The following is a 20,947-nucleotide window of genomic DNA, read 5'->3' as shown; positions in this document are numbered from 1 at the left end:
ATCCGGATCCCATGCTGTGCCAGGAAGAATGCCGGTGGTGTTTATTGGGCAAACTTTTCTTTTCGTATTTTCGTTGATCGGATACACTCGATTGATATTATACTTCAAAATTCTAAACATTCATCCCATTGTTTCTTAATTAAAGAAGGAAAACACAATAACTATAGTCATTATATGTGACACAATTATAATATCTACAAAAAAAAAAACACTAAAAAGTTGTTATCCTTTCAAACAATTTCGTTAGATTAAAATCATTGACTGGACCCCTCATAAGACTTGTCCGTTCTTCTGAACCATAATGCGTAGGTTTTTACATCAAAATTTCTCTGAAATACTACACTAACTTTTTATTAATTTTCATTTATTTTCAGGTTGCTATTGATGAGCCGATGGCGCTCTTCAATATCGGCAATCCGCCACCTTGTTTGTCATACAGCCTTTGTGGTGATGTCTTTTTATCAGATGCAAGTTTGCCTTTTGCACTTGTACATATTTTTTTTCTAATTTAGGACTGGCTCATCTGTCTGTGCGAAATAAAAATCAGTTGCTTAACATTGAGATAGGGTGGCAGAGGTCTCGTTATCAAAATGAACGTTTCTATGCAACATGGGGACACAACACAAAATGATTAAACTTTGGCTAGGTCCAAAATAACCATTTAATCTGTTTGACTATTTTGCGTATTTCTTTCTACCATTCGTTAGTTTACGAAAGTCAATAAATGGGACTGAAGTCCATTGATGTTTTTAATCGATTTTTTTTTCAATAGCTTTCGATCCCGCCAGAAATACACTTTGTATTTAATGGATTAAGATCAATTAAGATGATAAGACTTAATTTGACCCTAATGCATGGCATACCAATATGCTCTTAACATGAATAATAGGTGGATGAGGAATAATTTATTTTGGAATTTTGTTAGTGAACGACCCCTTTTTAGTAATCGGGATCAAAATAATGATGTAATTGAAATGTTCATGATTTATAATTGTATTAGACTTTTTGAAGTCGACGTGGATGTTTTGAACTTTTAACAAATGCTGTGTTTTATTTTCATCAACTCAACAATAAAGTTGAATCTTGTGCCATTAATTTATGTTCTCATCTGAGAGTCGATTATTTAATCAATTATTTCATTTCATTTTTTTTTTCTTTTATAAGTTATTATCTGGCATAAAAGAAGCTTTCGTTTCGATAGTATTTAGTAGAACCAGATTCGTAACAAATACACATTGTCCTACTCTCTATCCTATTTCTACTTTCTAACATGAAAAATAGAAGTTAGAGGACCGTAGTAAATTCATGAACTTCATGAATTAAATTGGAATAAACTTTTTAGTCGTTCATTTCACGACTGACACCAGAAGCGGTAGGTAAAAGATAGCCGTCAGTGTCCATTTCATTTTCCTTTGACATTCCTTGGCCAAAAGTGGTCATATTTAAATATTCATGTACACTAAGTCGTTTTGTATTTTGTAATTCTTTTTGCAACCGTGCGTCTTCATCTTCGGAGCAATCTGGTCTTGATTCCGATACCTTGCCGTTATCTGCGGGCATGGTTGCTTTTGCATGTTCAGCTCGAATCGGGAATTGTTGCGTTTCGCTAGTTTTACTTGGAAGAAGATATCCGTCAATATCTTCATCTTTTTCCACATCAATCTTTTTGTACACAGTGTTCATAACCATATACTCGTGTGGTTTGTTTTTACTGATGAACTGCCCATTACTTATCGACTCACGTGAATCTTCTTGCCTTCTTGTTGGATGGATGTTGTAAGCATAGCTATGTTCTTCCTTGTTCGCGAAAACAGTATTGTTCGTGGTTCCCATTTCTGTATATTCGTGGCCACTGTCACATTTTCTGTCATGGTGTGTCAGAACCTGCTCATCGTCGTTATTAAACCGCTGCCCAGACGATCTCATCGTACTTCCTTTACCAATCATCGTTAGAGGTCGCTCTGGAAGTTTTGGTGGAGAATTCAATTCCTGATAAGTAGAGCGTGTGATCGTGCCCTTATTTAATCCTATGTCTTGGAAATCCATATAAATTTCATTTTCTTCGTTGCTCCTCGCCCTTTTCTTCCTGACCATCCGTATACAATATGTTAGTGTTACCACTACGAAGACGCTCGAAAGTATGATACATACCCCGTAAACAATGATTATTTTTAGGTCTTCTTGAAACAAGTTCGGAGATGTCGTTTGAGTGGACTCCTTGGTCGTAAATATGCTGGATTCGTCACTTACAAACTTAGTTGTGAGATCTGGAATTGATATAATAGTGGAAAGAAAATTTTACCAAAGGTTATTAAAAGAACTTTCCTTTTTTATAAACATGTACTCTACTCACCGCTTATCCCCGGAAAATACAATGAAATAATCATTGTTTTAATACCAAGAGATAACGTTTGAAAACTTTATAAAAAAAAATTTCTGCCGAAAACAAAACTGCTTAATATACGCAGCTGTAATATACCATTCACAATGATTCTATACCTGGTTGGATACATATAACACTGGCATCTTCGTTGTGGGCACAATTGTGGACACCAATGCCGTCATGATCACAATGTTCAAGATCGATTTCAGTTCCATTGCACTGCACTTCATCGAGAAAGATGGCCCCAGATCCTTTACCAAAGTGAGCACCAACCGGAGCTTCCGAAGCCCCAACAAATCCTAACATTCTGCAAACGACCTCCGCTTCTTTGAGATCCCAAGAATCATCACATACAGTTCCCCAGGAGCCATCGTGTAAAATCTCCACTCTGCCTTCAGCGTTATTAGTTCCTCCAACTAGACGTACTATAAAAGTGATGTAGAAAACCAAAATAATAACGTATTTAAACAAGCAGGGGAAAGAAAAACACTCTTCTTTATTTTCCAACAGAATATTCCCTTTCTCCATGTATTACTCCTATTCAAAGCATATATGACAATATTGCATGAACCTATGATTCATTAAGTCCTGGTCATTTCATTGTCCTCTTCATGTTTTGTGTATATTTGTAATCATTAACAATATCAGACATCTGAGCAGGGCAACTTTAATACATGATTGCCTGCTTATGACTGTGATCAAATGGTGGTTAATAAGTTTCCAATTGTTTATCCATGGACCCAAATTATTGCCCGCTGAGGGAAGTCAATGAGAAAATACGTGGAAATGTAGCGGGCAATAAGCAGAGCTTACATCAGTTTATTATACGCGTCCTTACAGGCGTCCTATTGAACATGTTGAACCACGCAGTGTTATACGTCATAATGTTAATGAAGATGAGACAACGCTGGATACTGCGTCCCCAGGCCAGGGACGCGACATTTCAATTACGTCACAATGGTAAAGTTCACAGGCCCAGTCTGTTCAGCATGACAAAATAGATTCCCATTCTTAAAAGGTAAAATATAGTAAAAATGCTCTAGATGTCTTATTTGGATAATAAAAATATTGACTGGCTTTTATTTCGGGGAACATAAAACATATTACCCTAAAAATAAACATATTGCCCTCGTCTAAAGACTCGAGCCAATATGATTCTATTGCGAGCAATATATTTGGTTTTTAACCCTGGGCCAGTCAATATTATATATATATATATATACATATATACATATATATATAATGCAGTTTATTATACCAACATAAGCCCATTTTCATGAATTAAACCCTGCCTTCATATTAGGATTTCAATAACATGTACATGTTTGAGAGAAATGTACCTCCTGAGAAACAGATAGCACCCGAATCAATGGCGTAGTTGCAATTGTTGACCCCTATGCCTGCGTGATTGCAATCTGCCAGACTGTTTTCTGTGCCGTCACACTGGACATCAGAAAGGAAAATGTCGCCTTCACTTCGGCCAAACTCTCCAGAAACGGGTGCTGCTGAAGCTTCATCAAAGCCCAGCATTCTGCATACAACTCTGGCGTCGATGAGGTCCCAACTACTGCCACAAATGGTTCCCCAGGATCCGTCATACATAATCTCTACCCTCCCCTCCGACGCATTTGATCCATTCCTGAGACGAACTGTGAATGGTTCTGTGGATTTTGAGGGGGAAACACTCAAATTAAAATAGTCATTGCGTATTAACATTAGCGAAATCATTGAGAAGGATCTAATAATTGAGAAGGATCTATTAAATATTATATACATTTCATGTGAACTATATTGAACATCCCGGTATACATTTCATGTGAACTATATTGAACATCCCGGTTTAACCTTCCATTGGCGTTACCAACTCATTGGAAGGCTATTTTTGCATTTGCGATTTACTTATTGTTGTAGTGTACAATTTTATAAACTTTCGTATAGAAATGGATGCAACGAATCCTATTGAAATTTTTTTATGACAAAAAATCTTGATATGGAATATGAATATGATGGTAGAATGTAAAGACCGCTTATACCTCCTGTGAAACAAATAGCTCCAGAATCTTCTTCGTGTTGACAATTTGAAACACCAATTCCTCGATGATAACAGTCTGCCAGGTTGTCATGTGTACTCTCACAGGATACATCATCAATAAGTATGTCTCCTGAACCCTGACCAAATGTAGCAGAGCGTGGTGCGGCTAACGCTCCATCAAACTTTAACATTTTACACACGACTCTAGCATCTCTCAGGTCCCACTCATCATCACAGATGGTTCCCCAGGAACCATCATACATGACCTCTACTCGTCCTTCAAAGTCGTCAGAACCATTTACCAGCTGAACTAGAAATGGCGCTGCAAGTGTAAGAAAAATAAATGTATATTTTATCAGCTCTGGAATTTGATAGCAGGAGTTCACGTCTAAAGAACATAGAATCATGAGTGTGCCCCCCCCCTCTCTCTCGCTGTACTGATTTAAATATTTTGCTTTGGAGTAACATACAGGACTAACAATGTATTGCGGATGTCACCATTTAGCCAACATTCCATGTCCTGAATGTTTCCGAATAGTACTTTGTATAATCGTACCTCCTCTGAAGCAGACAGTACCAGCATCACTGCCATGGTTGCAGTTGTTGACCCCAAGTCCTCGATGGAAGCAGTCAGCAAGGGTATCCTCCGTCCCTTTGCAGTCAACGTCATCAAAGAAGATTTGTCCACCTCCAGCCCCAAAGGTAGCACTACCGGGTGCGGCTAAAGCCCCATCAAATCCAAGCATGTTACACACGACTCTTGCATCTCGGAGATCCCAATTATCATCACATATAGTTCCCCACGATGTCTTATACGAAACTTCAACTCTGCCTTCTGAGCCTGTTGTTCCATTTGTAAGGCGAACTTGGAATGGTTCTGTGGTGTTTAATGAATTGTTAGGTTGATAAGATGTAAAGGAATAGACTAGCGCACTAGAAGATAAATGTCAGCAAAATCAGTTAAAAAAAGAATCAGATCCCTGGGAACGTTTTTGTCTCACCTGCATAGCAGAGTGAGACTATAGGCACCGCCTTTCCGACGGCGACGGTTTTTGAAATGTCATCATAACTTAAAAAGAAATATATGGACCTAGTTCATGAAACTTGAACATTAGGTTAATCAAGTATTACTGAACATCCTGCCAGAGTTTCAAGTCACATGACCAAGATTGAAGGTCATTTAGGGTCAATGAAATCTGGCCAAGTCTGAGGTACCTGTTGAATTACCATCATAACTTTAAAAGTTTACGAGTCTGATTCATGAAAGTTAATATCCTGTGTGAGTTTCATATCACATGATTAATACGATAAGGTCAAAGGTAATATAAGGTCAATGAACTTTGGCCAAGTTGGGTTATTTTTTAATTACCATCATAACTTCGACAGCTTATTGGTCTAGTTCATAAAAATTGGCCATAAGAGTAATCAACTATCACTGAACATCCTGTGCGAATTTCAGATCACATAACCAAGGTCAGAGGTCAATGAACTTTGGCCATGTTGGGGGTAATCTGTTGAATTACCATCATAAGTTTGAACGCTTTTGGATCTGATTGATGAACCTTGGACATAAGAGTAATCTAGTATCACCTAACATCCTGTGCGAGTTTCAGGTCACATTGTCAAGGTCAAAGTTCATTTAAGGTCAATGAACTTTGACCCAGTTCTGGGTATTTGTTAAATTACCATCATACTTCTGTAAGTGTATTGGTCTAGTTCATAGAACTTGGACATAAGAGTAATCAAGTATCATTGAACATTCTGTGCGAGTTTCAGGTCACATGACCAAAGTCAATAGTCATTTAAGGTCATTGAACCTTGGCCATTTTTGAGGTAATGTGTTAGATTGCTGTCATAACTTTCTAAGTTTATAGATATCGTTTATGAAATGTGGATATAGGGGTAATCATATACATGTATCACTGAAAAGTCTTAGATCGTATGATTAGGGTCAAATGTCATTTATTGTGAATAATTTTTGTCTCGCCTGCATAGCAGAACGAGACTATATGCACCGCTTTTCCGAAGGCGACGGCGGTGTCGTCAACATTAAAATCTTAACCAAGGTTAAGTTTTTGAAATGTCATCAGAACTTATAAAGTACATAGACCTAGTTCATAAAACTTAGACATAAGGATAATAGTGTATCATTGAAGATCTTGCCTGAGTTTTAGGTCACATGATTAAGGTCAAAGGTCATTTAAAGGTCAATGAACTTTAGCCATGTTGGGGTTATTTGAGGAATTGTCATCATAACTTTAAAAATGTATGAATCTAGTTCATGAAATCTGGACATAAGAGCAACCATGTATTCCTGAATATCATGTCCAAGTTTCAGGTCACATGACTAAGGTCAAAGGTCAGGGTCAACGAACTTTGGCCATGTTAAGGGTACTTGAGGAATTGTCATCATAACTTTAAAATTCTATGGATCTAGTTCATGAAACGTGAACATGAGAGCAACCATATATCCTTAAACATCCTGTGCGAGTTTCAGGTCACATGACCAGGGTCAAAGGTCATTTAACCCTAAGAAGCCGGGGGAGGGGGTTGATTCAGCCCCCTTTGACATTTTTTGTGATAAATCCGCCGCTCGAAATTTTTGAACGCGTCGCTCGCTGACTTATTACTGTTAAGTCTTGCATAACTTTTGAGACCAAAATTGTGACCCCCGGATACGCGGTTCCGAAATTACGCAACATTTCAATAAGTACATGTAGACCCAGAATTACTCAGAAACTTTGTGTACAAATCCAATGCAAATAGTGTTTTTAGCCCATATTTTAAAATGTATCATTATTTTTCCTTTTATTGCTTAAAATCAATTAAGTTTATCTTGTTAATGGTCAAAATAAAGCCCCCGACAATTTCCATTGAAAAAACTTTAAAAAACAAAAAGTTGAAAAACATACATGTAGAAATACATAAGAAATTCAGAAAACAATAGAATACATAAGAAAATAATTATGATGTTGAAATTTTAAAGAAATAAATTTGATCAGATGCCTATCTAGAGTATGTGAAACAAAAATTAGCATTTTAGGGGCATTATTTTATTAATCAGAGCAAACTTATAATTTTACGCATAAATCAGCATAATTAACGAGCAATGAGATTTTTCGCAGAATTTGATATTATAGTTTTGTAGATGATGCCATGGGTATTGACGCGTGTGCCAATTTTTGTCCCGATCGTGCGATCGACGGCCGAGATCATAAGGGGAGGCTGAATCAGCCCCCCCCCCTATTCTTCTTAGGCGTCGAAATAGCCCAGTCTATTAAGGGTTAGGTCAACGAACTGTAGCCTTGTTGGGAATATGTGTTGAATTGGCATTATAACTTAGAAAGTTAATGGATCTAGCTAATGAAACATCGACATAAGGGTAATCAAGTATGAATGATCATTGTGCACTTGTCTTAGGTCACATGATCATGGTGTAAGATCATTTGGGTCAATGGACATAATATAATATTATCATATTAGTGTTTTCTTCTTTGAATAATTATTCACTATCTGATTTCAAAGGCAGCACTGCTGCTATATGAAATTGCGTAAAGCAGGCGAGACTGCCAGAAGCATTCCACTTGTTTATAATATATAATTTTCAAAGTTAGCACTGCTGCTATATTGAATGGCGTGATGCAGGTGAGACTGTCAGAGATGCTCCACTTGTTTAAACTGAGGGTTCCGATGTAAATTTGACAAGCAAAAAAAAAGTTATACAAAAATATGACGGTAATTTTGATTTTTTGTCCATTGAAATTTGACAAGCAAAACAAAAACAGGGTTTCACTACAAAATATGTTTTATTTTGGTTTCTTTAATTCATATTGCCACATCTACCATAAATCCAGGGGGTGCTGGCTATAGAAAATAACGCACGCAGCACCCTGGGCCATGAATAGAATACAATAAATCCCTTAAATGTTGAACTCCTAACAAGGTAGCAGCAACTCCCATCTCTTTTACATATTTTTGTCTGACGGGACCGGGGTTTGAACTCCCGAACTCTCGGTTGTAAGACGCTTTACCAACTTAGTCAACATAGCGATCAAGATTACAAACGGGATAAAAGTTAAGATATATAGATTAGATGAACATAATGAGAACCTTACAGCTTTATTTTGCATGGAGGTACGTTTAAGATTACATTTGAAACGTAGAAAGAGTTGAAAAACATCGCAGTCTTTCTTGTGAAACATTTGATGTGTGCCTTTCGCAAACGAATAATTTTTATGGAATTAAAAATGTATTCTGAAGCTTTAAACGTTAACGAAATCGACCATCAACCTCGATTTTATGCAGTTGTTCATAAAACAAAATAATCTTTCTCATGAAATTTGCAGCATCCGATTTATTTTGGCATTAACGCTCATGCTTTTATTAGTAATGGTATCGCCTTAATGCTACAAACATGTTATTGACATTTCAAGTTTTTTGATATTGCGCAACTTGATTTTTATAACGTATTCAGAGGGGATATCACTTATCAAATTCATTCTAAATGTTCGATACTGGAATACATTGTTTAATATCCGGCCCATTTAAGTCAGCAGTTGCAGTAAAACTATTTTTAACAGGATATAATTCAATGAACATGTAACCCACTTACTACTTTTATTTACAATTGTATTTGCATTGCAAAGACTTTTCCTTCATGTTGGTGGGAAAATAATTAAGATATCAATTAAATGAACATATTGAAAAAATGAAACGTTCAAAGGGTTGAACAACCTCCAGTCTTTCTTGTGAAATATTTTATTTGAGCCTATCGCAAACGAATCTTTTTAATTGAATTAAAAAGTATTCAGAAGCTCAAATCGTTCACAAAATTGACCACTAACTTACCTCCAGAATAACAAACGGCCCCTGCATCATTTGCATGACTACACGAGTAACGACCAATCCCTGGATGAGCACAGTCTGCTAGGTTGTCTTCAGTTCCTTTGCAGTCGACATACTTCAGCAGAACGCGACCAGAACCTTGGCCAAACCTCGCAGATCTCGGTGCCTCTAAAGCTCCATCAAATCCAAGCATTCTACAAACCACCATGGCGTCTCTAAGATCCCACCAATAATCACAGATAGTACCCCAGGATCCGCCATTCATGACCTCTACTCTGCCTTCAGCATCGATTGCACCACCGTCAAGGCGAACTTCGAATGGGTTTGGGTTTGCTGCGCGAGAAAATATGAAACTGCTTGTATTAAAAATAAGCCCACATTTTCTGATTGTAATTTATATTACTCCAAAGCACATGTAAAGAAAGGACATTAGATCACTCATACAAGACGTAGAATTTATTTGTGTAATTAATGCTTAACCCTAAGGGTGCGGGGCCGTATTTCCGAATTCACTCACCTCTGACGAAGCCGTTTTCGCGGGGTGCGGGGCCGTATTTCCGAATTCACTCACCTCTGACGAAGCCGTTTTCGCGTTACGACAACTTTGTCAAAATTTGTTGGTAGCTTTATTTTGAATCACTTGTATTTTTCTTCAAAGTAAGCAAAACTAAAAATTTTGTACATAATACTTAGAGTAGAATCTCATCTTTCAATTGACGCAACATGCTTGAAAACCAAGCTTTGTTGCCACACAATATGGCTACCAGCTCTGTTGAGTCATGGATTAGGCCGGAAAGATGACGCCGACATACTTCGAATTTTATTGCTAATTTACACTGTTCATCCATAAAATTTAAATTGACATTTTTTCCCAAGAGTTTTCGAAATATTTTGAAAGACCAAACATACTTTAAAAGTGCGTTTTTAAAGAATGATTTTTGGTCATTTTTAAATTAAAATTAATTAAATTGAATTATAATATTCATTGAGTTGTTTTATGGTAATATTTTGTTTTAGGTGTTTTTTAATTTACCTTATCACAAGATTTCCAGGCAATTGGGTGACATTTGGATTATTTTGTCAAATTTAGTGAAATATCGTGCTTGTTTTTTTATTTTTTTTGTATTGACAGTGTAGAATTATATATTTTCACGCCAACTTTATATTCATTATATTTATAGACCAAATTTTAGGCCTTATGATCGAATTCATATCGATCACGTTTTTCTTTTTATATTAATGAATCATCGTTTTCTGACAAGCGATTATCAAGGACGTCTTATGAAAAAAAATGAAAATTAGAAACTTTACTCCATTTTCTTTCTCAATTTTGTAAAGACCTATTTTATTTTTATTCACTCTACGTCAAGGAGAGATACGTGCATGTCTTGTCCTATCAGCCCCCCCCCCCCCGGTAGTACCAGGCATTATACGATTACGGTACATATTCTCATTTCGCATTACTGCAAGTAAACCAAAAAAAAGAAAATTCTGATCGATTTATTAATTCAAAATACACCATTTACCACTTTTTCCTTTTTTCATTCAATTCGCTAAGCGGAGAGAGATTTCTAATAGTTTATTTAGCAAAGGGAATCTTTAGCATATTTCATTATCTCCTTATATGGATTTGTCAATCACAAGATCTTTCGTTTATATAGTTCTTGGTAATCTATGCATTCTTATTACCTTGCCTCAAACTTGTCATGAACTTCTTCATTATCTTCCCAAACAGTGAAAAAATAAAATAATGAAATACACCACGCCAAATAGATTTTAGCAGCACTCAGACGCAAAGTGTATACATCGGATTCATGATTCCTTAACTGTGTATTAGGTCATGTTAAGAGGTGTGCGCCTAACAAGCGACTCTCTTATACCTTGGTCACATTTGTAGCTATATGTAGCTGGTTAAAAAAAAGATGTTAAAACGGCTGTTTTCGACTCGCCGTACGGCCGCCGTAGAAGAAATGTGACCAAGGTATTAGCTCTCTGATCTTTCTTTATATTTTGTGATTTCTGATATTTTTTTGCTCTAGAAAGTTTATCAGAAGCTTTATTGTACTGCATGGAAACTACAAGACTTTTTGGGGATACTTTCATGTAGCCGAATTTGACATTTACTTGAAATATATTTTCATGTTTTGGCTAAATTGGTTAGTGGACTCAGTACATCCTCCAAGGCTTTAGTACATGTACATGGACATCAATGCCTTTCATGTTCGTTGGACCTGTGACCGTGCTGATTCTTCTTGTCATTAATCTCTCCATTTGGGACGGCTCTGCAGTAACAATACCACAATGGGGTTTTAATCTACCTCTTTCTGCTTCCGTGTGCTTTCAATAGCAGTGAAAACATAGAATGGGCTGTGAACTTTATCATGTGAAATACTTCTCTTCACGGATCCTATACTACTCTAACTCATCATCAACTTTTCAGGTAGATATCTTGGTTTTTGGTGATATAAACCCCAATCCAGGACCTGCAAATGCAACCACCTATCCTGTATCACCCGTTTCTTCTTACAGTAGAGGTGAACTTCTACGTCTTCGACCGGATGATTCTGATCACGCTTATTCATCTCATCATATCTCTCCTTCTCCTTATTGGAATCCATAGAAAACCTTATAGGAGAAATATCGCTCATAGAGGCAGGAAAGGGGGTTGTAGGAGAAGAAAAAAATACCTTCAAATTCGACACCGTCTGGAATCCCTGATCATCAACGTCCTCGTTTTGCTTCATGGAATGCACATTTTATAAACTCTAAAAACAAGTCTACTGCTCTATGTGATTTTGTTATTAGTCATCGATTGGATATCTTTGTCTTGACCGAAACGTGGTTAACTGGTGATCATCGTGATTCTCGCACCCTAGCTGATATTAAGAACACACTTCCTAATTATTCGTTGCATCACTTACCATGCGGTCACTCAAGAGCTGGTGGTGTTGGTGTTCTCCTTCGTGTTGGGGTTAAGATGAAACTCAATGTTGGTCAAAATTATAAATATTTTGAACATTTGGACATGAACATTAGTTCCATGAGTACTTCATTCCATTTAGTAGTCATTTATGCCCCCCCCCCCCTCCTAATAAGAAAAATATACTTACTAAAGCAATGTTTCTGGAGGATTTTGGTAGCTTTGTTGAATCAATTTTGTCACAACCTTGCAAATTTCTTCTGGCTGGAGATTTCAATGTCCATTGGGACTCGGCAGGAGATTCTGAAGCAATTATTTTCCGTGATATGGCGACTGCTCTTGGTTTTATGCAACATGTTAATGCTTCTACTCACATTGCTGGTCATACTTTGGATCTTTTAATAACTGACAGTGATACTTTTTTTGTTTCTTCAGTCTCTATCGAGGAGCTTCCTTCTGACCACGCGGCTGTGAAGTGCCTCATCGATATTGCCCACCCTCTCCCAATGAGGAAATTTATGTGCTATCGTAAGTTACGCTCCGTGGATTTATCGTATTTTAAAGCTGACATTGTGCGCTCTAATACAGTTTCTCCTACTAGTGATCTTGATTCCTCAGTGGCCCGGTACAACAGCGTACTCCGGAGTATACTGGATCATCATGCACTAAAGATAGAGTAAGTAAGTGTTGTTCGTCCTCACTCCCCTTGGTTTTCAGATTCTCTTCGTGTAGAAAAGCAGAAAAACGGCAATTTGAACGGAAGTGGCGAAAGTCTGGTCTGGCTGTTGACAAAGTCATTTATCGAAAACAGTGTAGCATTTATCGCGACCGCTTGTCAAATGCCAAATTAAACTATCAAATTAATGAGATCTCCCGGTGTGATGAACGCAGCCTTTTTAGTGTCGTCGAAAAACTTTGTCATGGTAACCAGACTCCAAAGCTACCGCAGCATGAGAATCCTAAGGAAATTGGAGACAGATTTGCAGATTTCTTTGAGCAAAAGATCAGAATGCTGAGAGCTAAAATTGATGCAACACCCCTACCTCCACTTTCTGTTCGGTTGCATGAGGCCTGTCATTCTAACTTTACTTCGTTTGACACTATTTCACCTTTGAATGTGTTGAAAATAATTAAGAACGCTTCTAAGACATCCTGTGATCTTGATCCATTGCCATCTTCTGTTTTCACTTTGTACATCGAAGAACTTCTTCCTGTGTTGACAGTTATCATAAACCAATCATTGTCAAAAGGTGTTTTTCCTTATAACTTTAAGGAAGCTTCAGTTTGACCCTTGTTAAGGAAACCACATTTAAATCCAAAAATTTTGAGTAATGATCGTCCCGTTTTTAGGCTTTTGTATCTAAGCTCATTGAAAGAGTGGTAGTCAGTCAAACTACGAAATATCTTGATGAGAATAATTTGTTTAATTCTGCTCAGTCTGCATACAGAGCTTTCCATAGCACTTAGACAGCCCTAGTCCGTGTCCAAAATGATATCCTATGTGGCCTTGACAAGAAGCATGAAACCATGGTAGTTTTATACTTTTCTTCCGCTTTTGAAACAATCGATATTTGTTTATAAAGGTTATCCTCACAGTTTGGCTTTGGTGGTACTGCTTTAAAGTGGTATGTATCTTATGTATCTAATCGTTTCCAGACTGTGTCTGTCAAATCTGTGAATTCTGACAGACGTAGCCTGTGGTCTCGAATTCCACAGGGCTCTGTGGCTGGTCCGTTGATTTTTACAATGTTTATATCCCCCTTCAGGATATCATAAGGGCACACGGTATTTCATGTATGATGTACGCTGATGATGTCCAATTATACACCACTCTTAGTGCTAGGGATCGCTCTTGTGCTATCCAAAATATGGAAGATTGTTTGAAGGACGTTAGAACTTGGTCATTTCAGAATAAGCTTTCTTTAAATGATTCTAAGACTGAACTTGTTCACTTTCATTCTAAGTATTGTTTTGATGTTCCGCAAATTAGTGTAAGGATCGGGCAGTCTGTAATTAACCCTTCAAATATAGTGGGGAATCTTGGTGCTGTTTCCATGTCTCAAAATGTTGATGTTATATGTAAGTCTGCCTTTGTAGCTTTAAGAAAAATAAGTAAAATCCGTTTCTTGACCAGAATACATCCCATCGTCTTATTCATGATTTTGTCACATCTCGCTTAGATAATTGTAATTCCCTTCTCTTTGGCCTTTCCACAATGACCTCAAAGCTCCAGCGCATCCAAAACACCGCGGCTCGTCTTGTTTTCTGTGTCCCTCGTTCTTCCCACATTACTCCTGTGCTTCGCAAACTCCACTGGCTTCCTATTACTTCTCGTATCACCTACAAAATTCTTCTTCTTGCTGTCAAGTCATATCATGGTCTAGCTCCTTCATCCTTTTCTGAACTCCTTCCTCAATATCAGTCAGCTTGAGTTCTACGTTCTGCTTCTCAATCTCTTCTTTCTCGATCTCATACTCCTTACAAACAATACGGTCAGCGTTCTTTCTCTTATGCAGCTTCATTTCTTTGGAACAATTTCCCCCGACAAATTCGCAATGCTAACTGTGTTAATACATTTAAAGTTATGCTTAAAACTCATCTTTTTTTATCTTAAATTGATCATATCATATGTTTATTGGCCCGTTTGATGGTATTTCTTTATTCATGATCTGGTGAGAAAGTTGTAAATTGTAATATTAGTTTTGATACATTTTGTTGTGCAAAGTATTTCTATTTCTATTTCCTTTATACTTAATTTCCCTTTCTCTTAACCGCCTAGAGGCAATTTTGCGAATTTGTGGTATATAAAATTGCGATTATTATTATTATTATCAGACGCAAAGTGTATACATCGGATTCATGATTCCCTAACTGTGTTTTTTTTTACACTGTAAAAATATTTTTTTTTTTTCTACCACTACGAGGTAATTACTTGCCCAACCAATTTGGGGCAGTATTTTACCCAATGCGGGAAGCATATTGTCCAGTCGGGTTAATAAGCAGAAATTACTTTAGAATGTGCAAAATTTTCATCACACTTGATTAAAAAAAAAACCCAAAAAGAAGTGGCCAATGTTGGTTAGACACATAATTACCCATTAAAACAAAATCTAAAGAAAACTGAACACGCTAATTAATTTTGCATAGTTTACACATACATCCGAATATAAATATATTTTCATTAATTTCAACCTTTATCTTATTCCTTTAGTTTGTCATTACTTTATGCTTTCATACTGGTAATTGTAGCAATAACGCAAGTAATGATTCTGTGTCATTATCGCTTGTTTCTTCGTTTTGAACATATATGTTTTATATCGAAATTATTATGGTCTGCCATTAGAATAAATTATCACATCAACATCAACATGGTCATATATTGTTAATGGTTAATATAATTATCACGTTATTTAGTGTCTACCATAAACATTTATTTACTTTTCTTGTATAGTCATATTTCTTGCAATATATATTCATTTGTATTGATTTGTATGGTTATCATTTTATATATGGGTAATTATTTCTTATGTCGTATCATTCAGTTGAGAAATGAAATAAACTTGAACTTGAACTTGATAATCGTTGGTATAACTTTCATCATCATCCAAATGATCATCACATGCAGTCATCTAGTTTGTGCTCCTAAAAAAGGAAGGGCTTAACTTTAACTATAAACCTATACACGTTAACACCTGTGGAGACTATACAAGCAGGTTCCTGGTTGCTATAACGACAGTACAAGAGAGGAGCAAATTAGGAAGGCACTCTCAAGATTCACAATAAATCGGTATTGATTTTTAGGATGAAAACAAAAGACGGAAAGTATAAAGTATCAGCGAAAGTTCCAACTCTCGCTCGACCATTCCCTAAAATCCCCAAACAGAAATGTGGAAACGAGAGATAGATAAAGGGAAATCAAACAAGTTTAAAATTTCATCAAAATCAGATGTAAATAAGAAAGTAATGACATTTTATTGCTTTGTTTTTACAACATTAATAATTATGCAAATCTTAGTCAGGAGGTCGTCACCGACACAACGATACGTTTGTGTTTTATAATTATGAATTATTTTGTTCATAGTGATAAATTCGGTTTGATTTCACTGAACATCCTAACATTGAACATGTACGGTAAGCGGGGTGCCCCCATCCTACGAAAAGGCCTGGATCTTGCCCTTTTCTATCTCTTTTTCCTTCTCTCGTTTTCTTCCTTCACCTAACTCTTCGACCCATTTTTCTTTCTCTTTTTTTTTATTTCTCTTCGCATATTGTCCCCATTTCCAGTGTCTTGCTGTCTACTCCTCATGTTTCTTTATCAATTTTGTTACCTCTCTTTTTTCATCATTTTTCCCTCTTGTTTGTTTCCTACTTGACCACCCTTTTTATCGTTTTCATCTGTATGTTACAAGTTCTTTCCGTCTCTTCTTTTTATTTCCCCATTCTGTAATCCCCTATCCCTCAGTCACTTCTTCCTACCTTTTTTTCCTTTCTTTATTTTCGTATTTTTGTCTGATCCTCATATTGTTCTTTCTCGATCACCCTTCTATTCTCGTTCTCATCCGTGACCTTGTGCCTCCATATCTTTGTAAATTATACCCTTCTTATTCGATCACCTCAATCTACCTCTTTCCCTTTTCTTTGATCCTCTTTTTTCCGATCCCCTTTCTAATAATTTTCAATCACCAACATCTTTATCATAATTTTTGTTTACGTTTTCTCTCTCGCTCACTCAATATTCCTTATCTCATAAGCCCCTCCCCCATCCAACCCTTTATTACTCTGTCACCACTCAGGGGAAAGGGAATTCCTTTTTCCTATTTCTCACATCAAAATTCCTTTCGCTTGTGGATTCAAAACAAAATTAAATTTCTGTGCAATCGTACTCTAAAAACAAAACTACGAATTCTGAATAGCACAAAAGGTACAAAATAACGTAAGAAAGGAGTGTTGGGATATCTAGGGAGGCGCGATAGCTCAGTCGGTAGAGTGGGGGTTTCGGATTCCGGTGACCCGGGTTCGATTCCCAAGTGGTGCGCTAGTGCCCTTTGGAAAGGCATTTATCCTCATTACCAGGTCCCTCGGAGAGGACCTTAAGCCGTTGGTCCCCTGGTTGCTTGCTCACAGGCATTCGTGCTTTCTTAGCAGTCAGGTAAAACAACCTCGGTATAACATTATCGTTGATTATCGAAATATTGGCGTTGTGTTGTCATGATACTCGCAAAGTATTATGGGAAACTAGCTTGTGCAGGGCACGCGCACTCGGACGTGCGTCCGCTCTTTACCCGTACACGCGCATATCTATGGACGAGTTTCGACGAGAAAAATACACTCAGAACTTAGTCACCGATTTTTGAAAAAGGACGTTTCTCTCAGAAATTTCAAATCTGAAGCATGTTGGTTTTTTTTGCAAAATAGTGTTATTTGGTCATCTGCAGAAGAACTCCAGCACTTTTCTAGCTCGAATCAGTTCGAAATAATGGGTAAATATTAACCTTTAAAAAATCATTTTGTGGGCCATATATGGGCTTGCCGTCTGAGCGAGTAGGATGCAAGTGGGCCATACATGTACATGGGCCTGCCGCACCGGAAGGGTTAATACTAACGCGTAATTATGAGGGCGAATTCCTTAGAAAAGCGTTGCTTTAGTCATACTTGACTGCCGGAATATCGTATGTAGAATGGTTTGGGAATCAGATTAGCTTGTGAATGAAAAGCTATAATCAAAATATATATTTTACCGGCAAGGTGGAAAAATGAATATAGCTTAACTGAATAAAAGAAATGAAGGAAATTATGCTACAAAATATAGAGCATTGAAGTAGAGATCCAATCAAACGCACATACCAAACACAAACACCAATGTGAGTAGGTCCATGGTGGTAAATATATCAGAAAGGGAAATAAAACAAAATGGAAAAAAAAAAGAAAATCAATATTTCATTGCTCGAAATATAAATTTGAGAAGAGAAATATTCCGAAAGTTCATTTTGCCGAATTGATCGTTGACCCGGGAGCCGTGTGCAGCGCAAGATCGACGAGGCTCTATCCCTTAAACGTTGAACTCATAACAAGTTACATGTAGCAGCAACTCCTATCTGCAGATTTACGTATTTTTGTCTGACGGGGCCGGGGTTTGAACTCCCGAACTCCCAGTTGTAAGACGGACGCTCTACCAACTGAGCCAATACAGCGATTAAGATTATTACCCACTGGATAATAATTAAGATATAGATTAAATGAACATATTGAAAAATGAAACGTGGAAAGGGTTCAACAACATTGCCGTCTTTCATGTCAAAATATTTAATTTGTGCAAACGAATCATTTTAATGCAATTAAAAATGTATTCTGAAGCTTAAATCGTTAACGAAATCGACAATCAACCTCGATTTTATGCACTTTTTCAGGAAACAAAATTATTTTTTTCATGAAATTTGCGGCATTCGATTTCTTTTTGGCATTTACGTTCATGCTTTTTTTAGTAATGGTATCGCTTTAATGCTACAAACATATTATTGACATTTTCAATCTTTTTGATATAGCGCAACCTGATTTTTAGAAAGTATTCAGAGGGGATATCACTTATCAAATTCATTCTTTAAAATATTCGATACTGGAATTCCTTTTTTAATATCCGGCCCACTTGAGTCAGCAGTTGTAGTATAACTATTCTTAACAGGATATAATTAAATTAACATGTAACTAACTTACTATTATTATTTACAATTGTATTTGTATTGCAAAGACTTTTCCTTCATGTTGGTGGGAAAATAATTAAGATATAAGTTAAATGAACATATTGAAAAAATGAAACCTGCAAAGGGTTGAACAACTTTGCAGTCTTTCATGTGAAACATTTTATGTGTGCCTATCGCAAACGAATCATTTTAATGGAATTAAAATTAAATTCAGAGGCTTAAATCGTTCACGAAATCGACCACTAACCTACCTCCAGAATAACAAATGGTTCCTGCATCTCTTGCATGACTACATGAGTATAGTCCAATCCCTGCATGAGCACAGTCTGCTAGGTTGTCTTCTGTTCCTTCACAGTTGACATACTTCAGCAGAACGCGACCGGAGCCTTGACCAAACCTCGCAGATCTCGGGGCCTCCAAGGCTCCATCAAATCCAAGCATCCTGCAAACCACCCTGGCGTCTCTAAGATCCCACCATTCATCACATATAGTACCCCAAGATCCGTCATGTAGTACCTCTACTCTGCCTTCAGCTTCGTTTGATCCTCCAGCAAGGCGAACTTGTAATGGGTCTGGATTTGCTGCGCGAAAACACAAAACATACTGGTTGTACTAAACGAAAAAACAGCCCATGTTTGCTGATTTTATCGGGGTTTATTTTTAGCTTTACAAGGACAAGCAAGCTAGTGTTTCAATCAGATTAAAACACAATATGATAAAATTAGATTAGATTTATACTTTTCCGTTCAACAAAATAAACAAAATACAATCAAAGTGACAGTATACAAATTGTAAGAAAGACAGTTTAATGATATCAAATGAAGAAAATATAGATATAAATTAAACAGGAACTAAAGTGAGGTGCATTTATTTTGGCTACAAAAAGTATATGGAACAAAACAGTGGAGTGGGACTTGCCAAGACAAAAAAAAAAGCTTTTAAGAAAGGAAAGCCTATAACTAAATTTCAATACCTGATTAACAAAACTATATACAATAATGGAGACGTACTGAAGACGAGCTTAAAGAAACAATCTACAACATATAAAAGTAAAGCGAAAAAGCAACTATAAAACTATAATATTGAGAGAAAGTAATTTGAATAATAATTACAACAACTACAACAATATTGATAATAAGTTTAAAAAGAATAAAAACAAAAGTAATTATGACATTATAGTAATGAGAAAAGGGAGACAAATGAAGGGGGAGGGAGGGGAGGGTGGTGCAAATAAAATTGAAAGTGAAAAAGGAACATTGCAGCCAGGGGCGGTGATCCTCGGGGCCGGGGGCACAGTGCCCCCCTCCCACTTTTTTAAGCCCTTAAAAGTGCCCTTTTTATGGAAGAAAAATGTCCCTTCGCGAACGTATAATGTGCCCCTTTCACCATGTTCACCTGAGGAGGACCCGTTTGAGGTGTTACCAATTGCCATTTCTTGTATACCAGTGCCAATTTCTACAAAAAATGCCCCCTCATGAACGTGTTCAGTGCCCCTTTCACCTGAGAAGGACTTGTTTTATGTGTAAGTGCCCACTTGCCTTCTAGTAAGTAATCGCCTTTCTCGAATTATTGCCCCTCTTTACCCAATAAAACCTCCCCTTACAAACGTGTTCTGTGCCACTTTCACCTGAGGAGGACCCGTTTTATGCCGTAAGCAAGTGCCCTTTTGCCTTCTTATAGGTGCCCTTTCTTGTATCAGTGACCCTTTTTACCTAGGAAAAGTGCCCCTCACTCAAGTGCTCTGTGCTCCTTTCACCTGAGAAGGGCTAGTTTATGTGTTGACAAGTGCCCCGTTTGGAACAAGAAAAGAATATTCCCATTTATAAATGTTACTGCTTATGAAGGACAAAAATTTTACGAGTTATCCCAATGTATCACAAAATTAGATTTTCATTATAAAAGTGCCAAAATTTTTGTTCGCTCGCTCGGTCGCAACTTCTCATTAATTATACGTGATGCGACATATCTAGCCCCCTCAAAATTTTGTGCCCATTATGCTACTGTAGATAAGTCGGGTTTTTTTCTTTTTTTTCAGATAACGCCCTTTACGAAAGAAAAATTGCCCCTTT

The 20,947-nt window shown here is 37.0% G+C and overlaps 2 protein-coding genes across 2 annotated transcripts; both read right to left on the bottom strand.

Moving 5' to 3' along the window:
• Positions 1-2,482: 2,482 nt before the first annotated feature.
• LOC129271901 (deleted in malignant brain tumors 1 protein-like) lies at positions 2,483-5,161 on the bottom strand. The gene is made up of 4 exons (XM_064107040.1): positions 4,972-5,161; positions 4,408-4,737; positions 3,724-4,044; positions 2,483-2,808 (listed from the first exon to the last, which is right to left on the bottom strand). Exons 1-4 carry the CDS (start codon positions 5,159-5,161, stop codon positions 2,483-2,485), a joined length of 1,167 nt encoding a protein of 388 aa, XP_063963110.1.
• A 179-nt stretch (positions 5,162-5,340) lies between these two features.
• Positions 5,341-19,430, bottom strand: LOC135156034 (putative DMBT1-like protein). The gene is made up of 3 exons (XM_064107039.1): positions 19,130-19,430; positions 9,264-9,593; positions 5,341-5,348 (listed from the first exon to the last, which is right to left on the bottom strand). Exons 1-3 carry the CDS (start codon positions 19,317-19,319, stop codon positions 5,341-5,343), a joined length of 528 nt encoding a protein of 175 aa, XP_063963109.1. The 5' UTR covers positions 19,320-19,430.
• Between the last annotated feature and the right edge of the window lie 1,517 nt (positions 19,431-20,947).

Source organism: Lytechinus pictus, chromosome 11 (genome assembly GCF_037042905.1).
Source record: "Lytechinus pictus isolate F3 Inbred chromosome 11, Lp3.0, whole genome shotgun sequence".
NCBI lineage: Eukaryota > Metazoa > Echinodermata > Echinoidea > Temnopleuroida > Toxopneustidae > Lytechinus > Lytechinus pictus.
The sequence above is the reverse complement of the archived record's forward strand: the minus strand, read 5'-3'. Positions and strand labels throughout refer to the sequence as shown.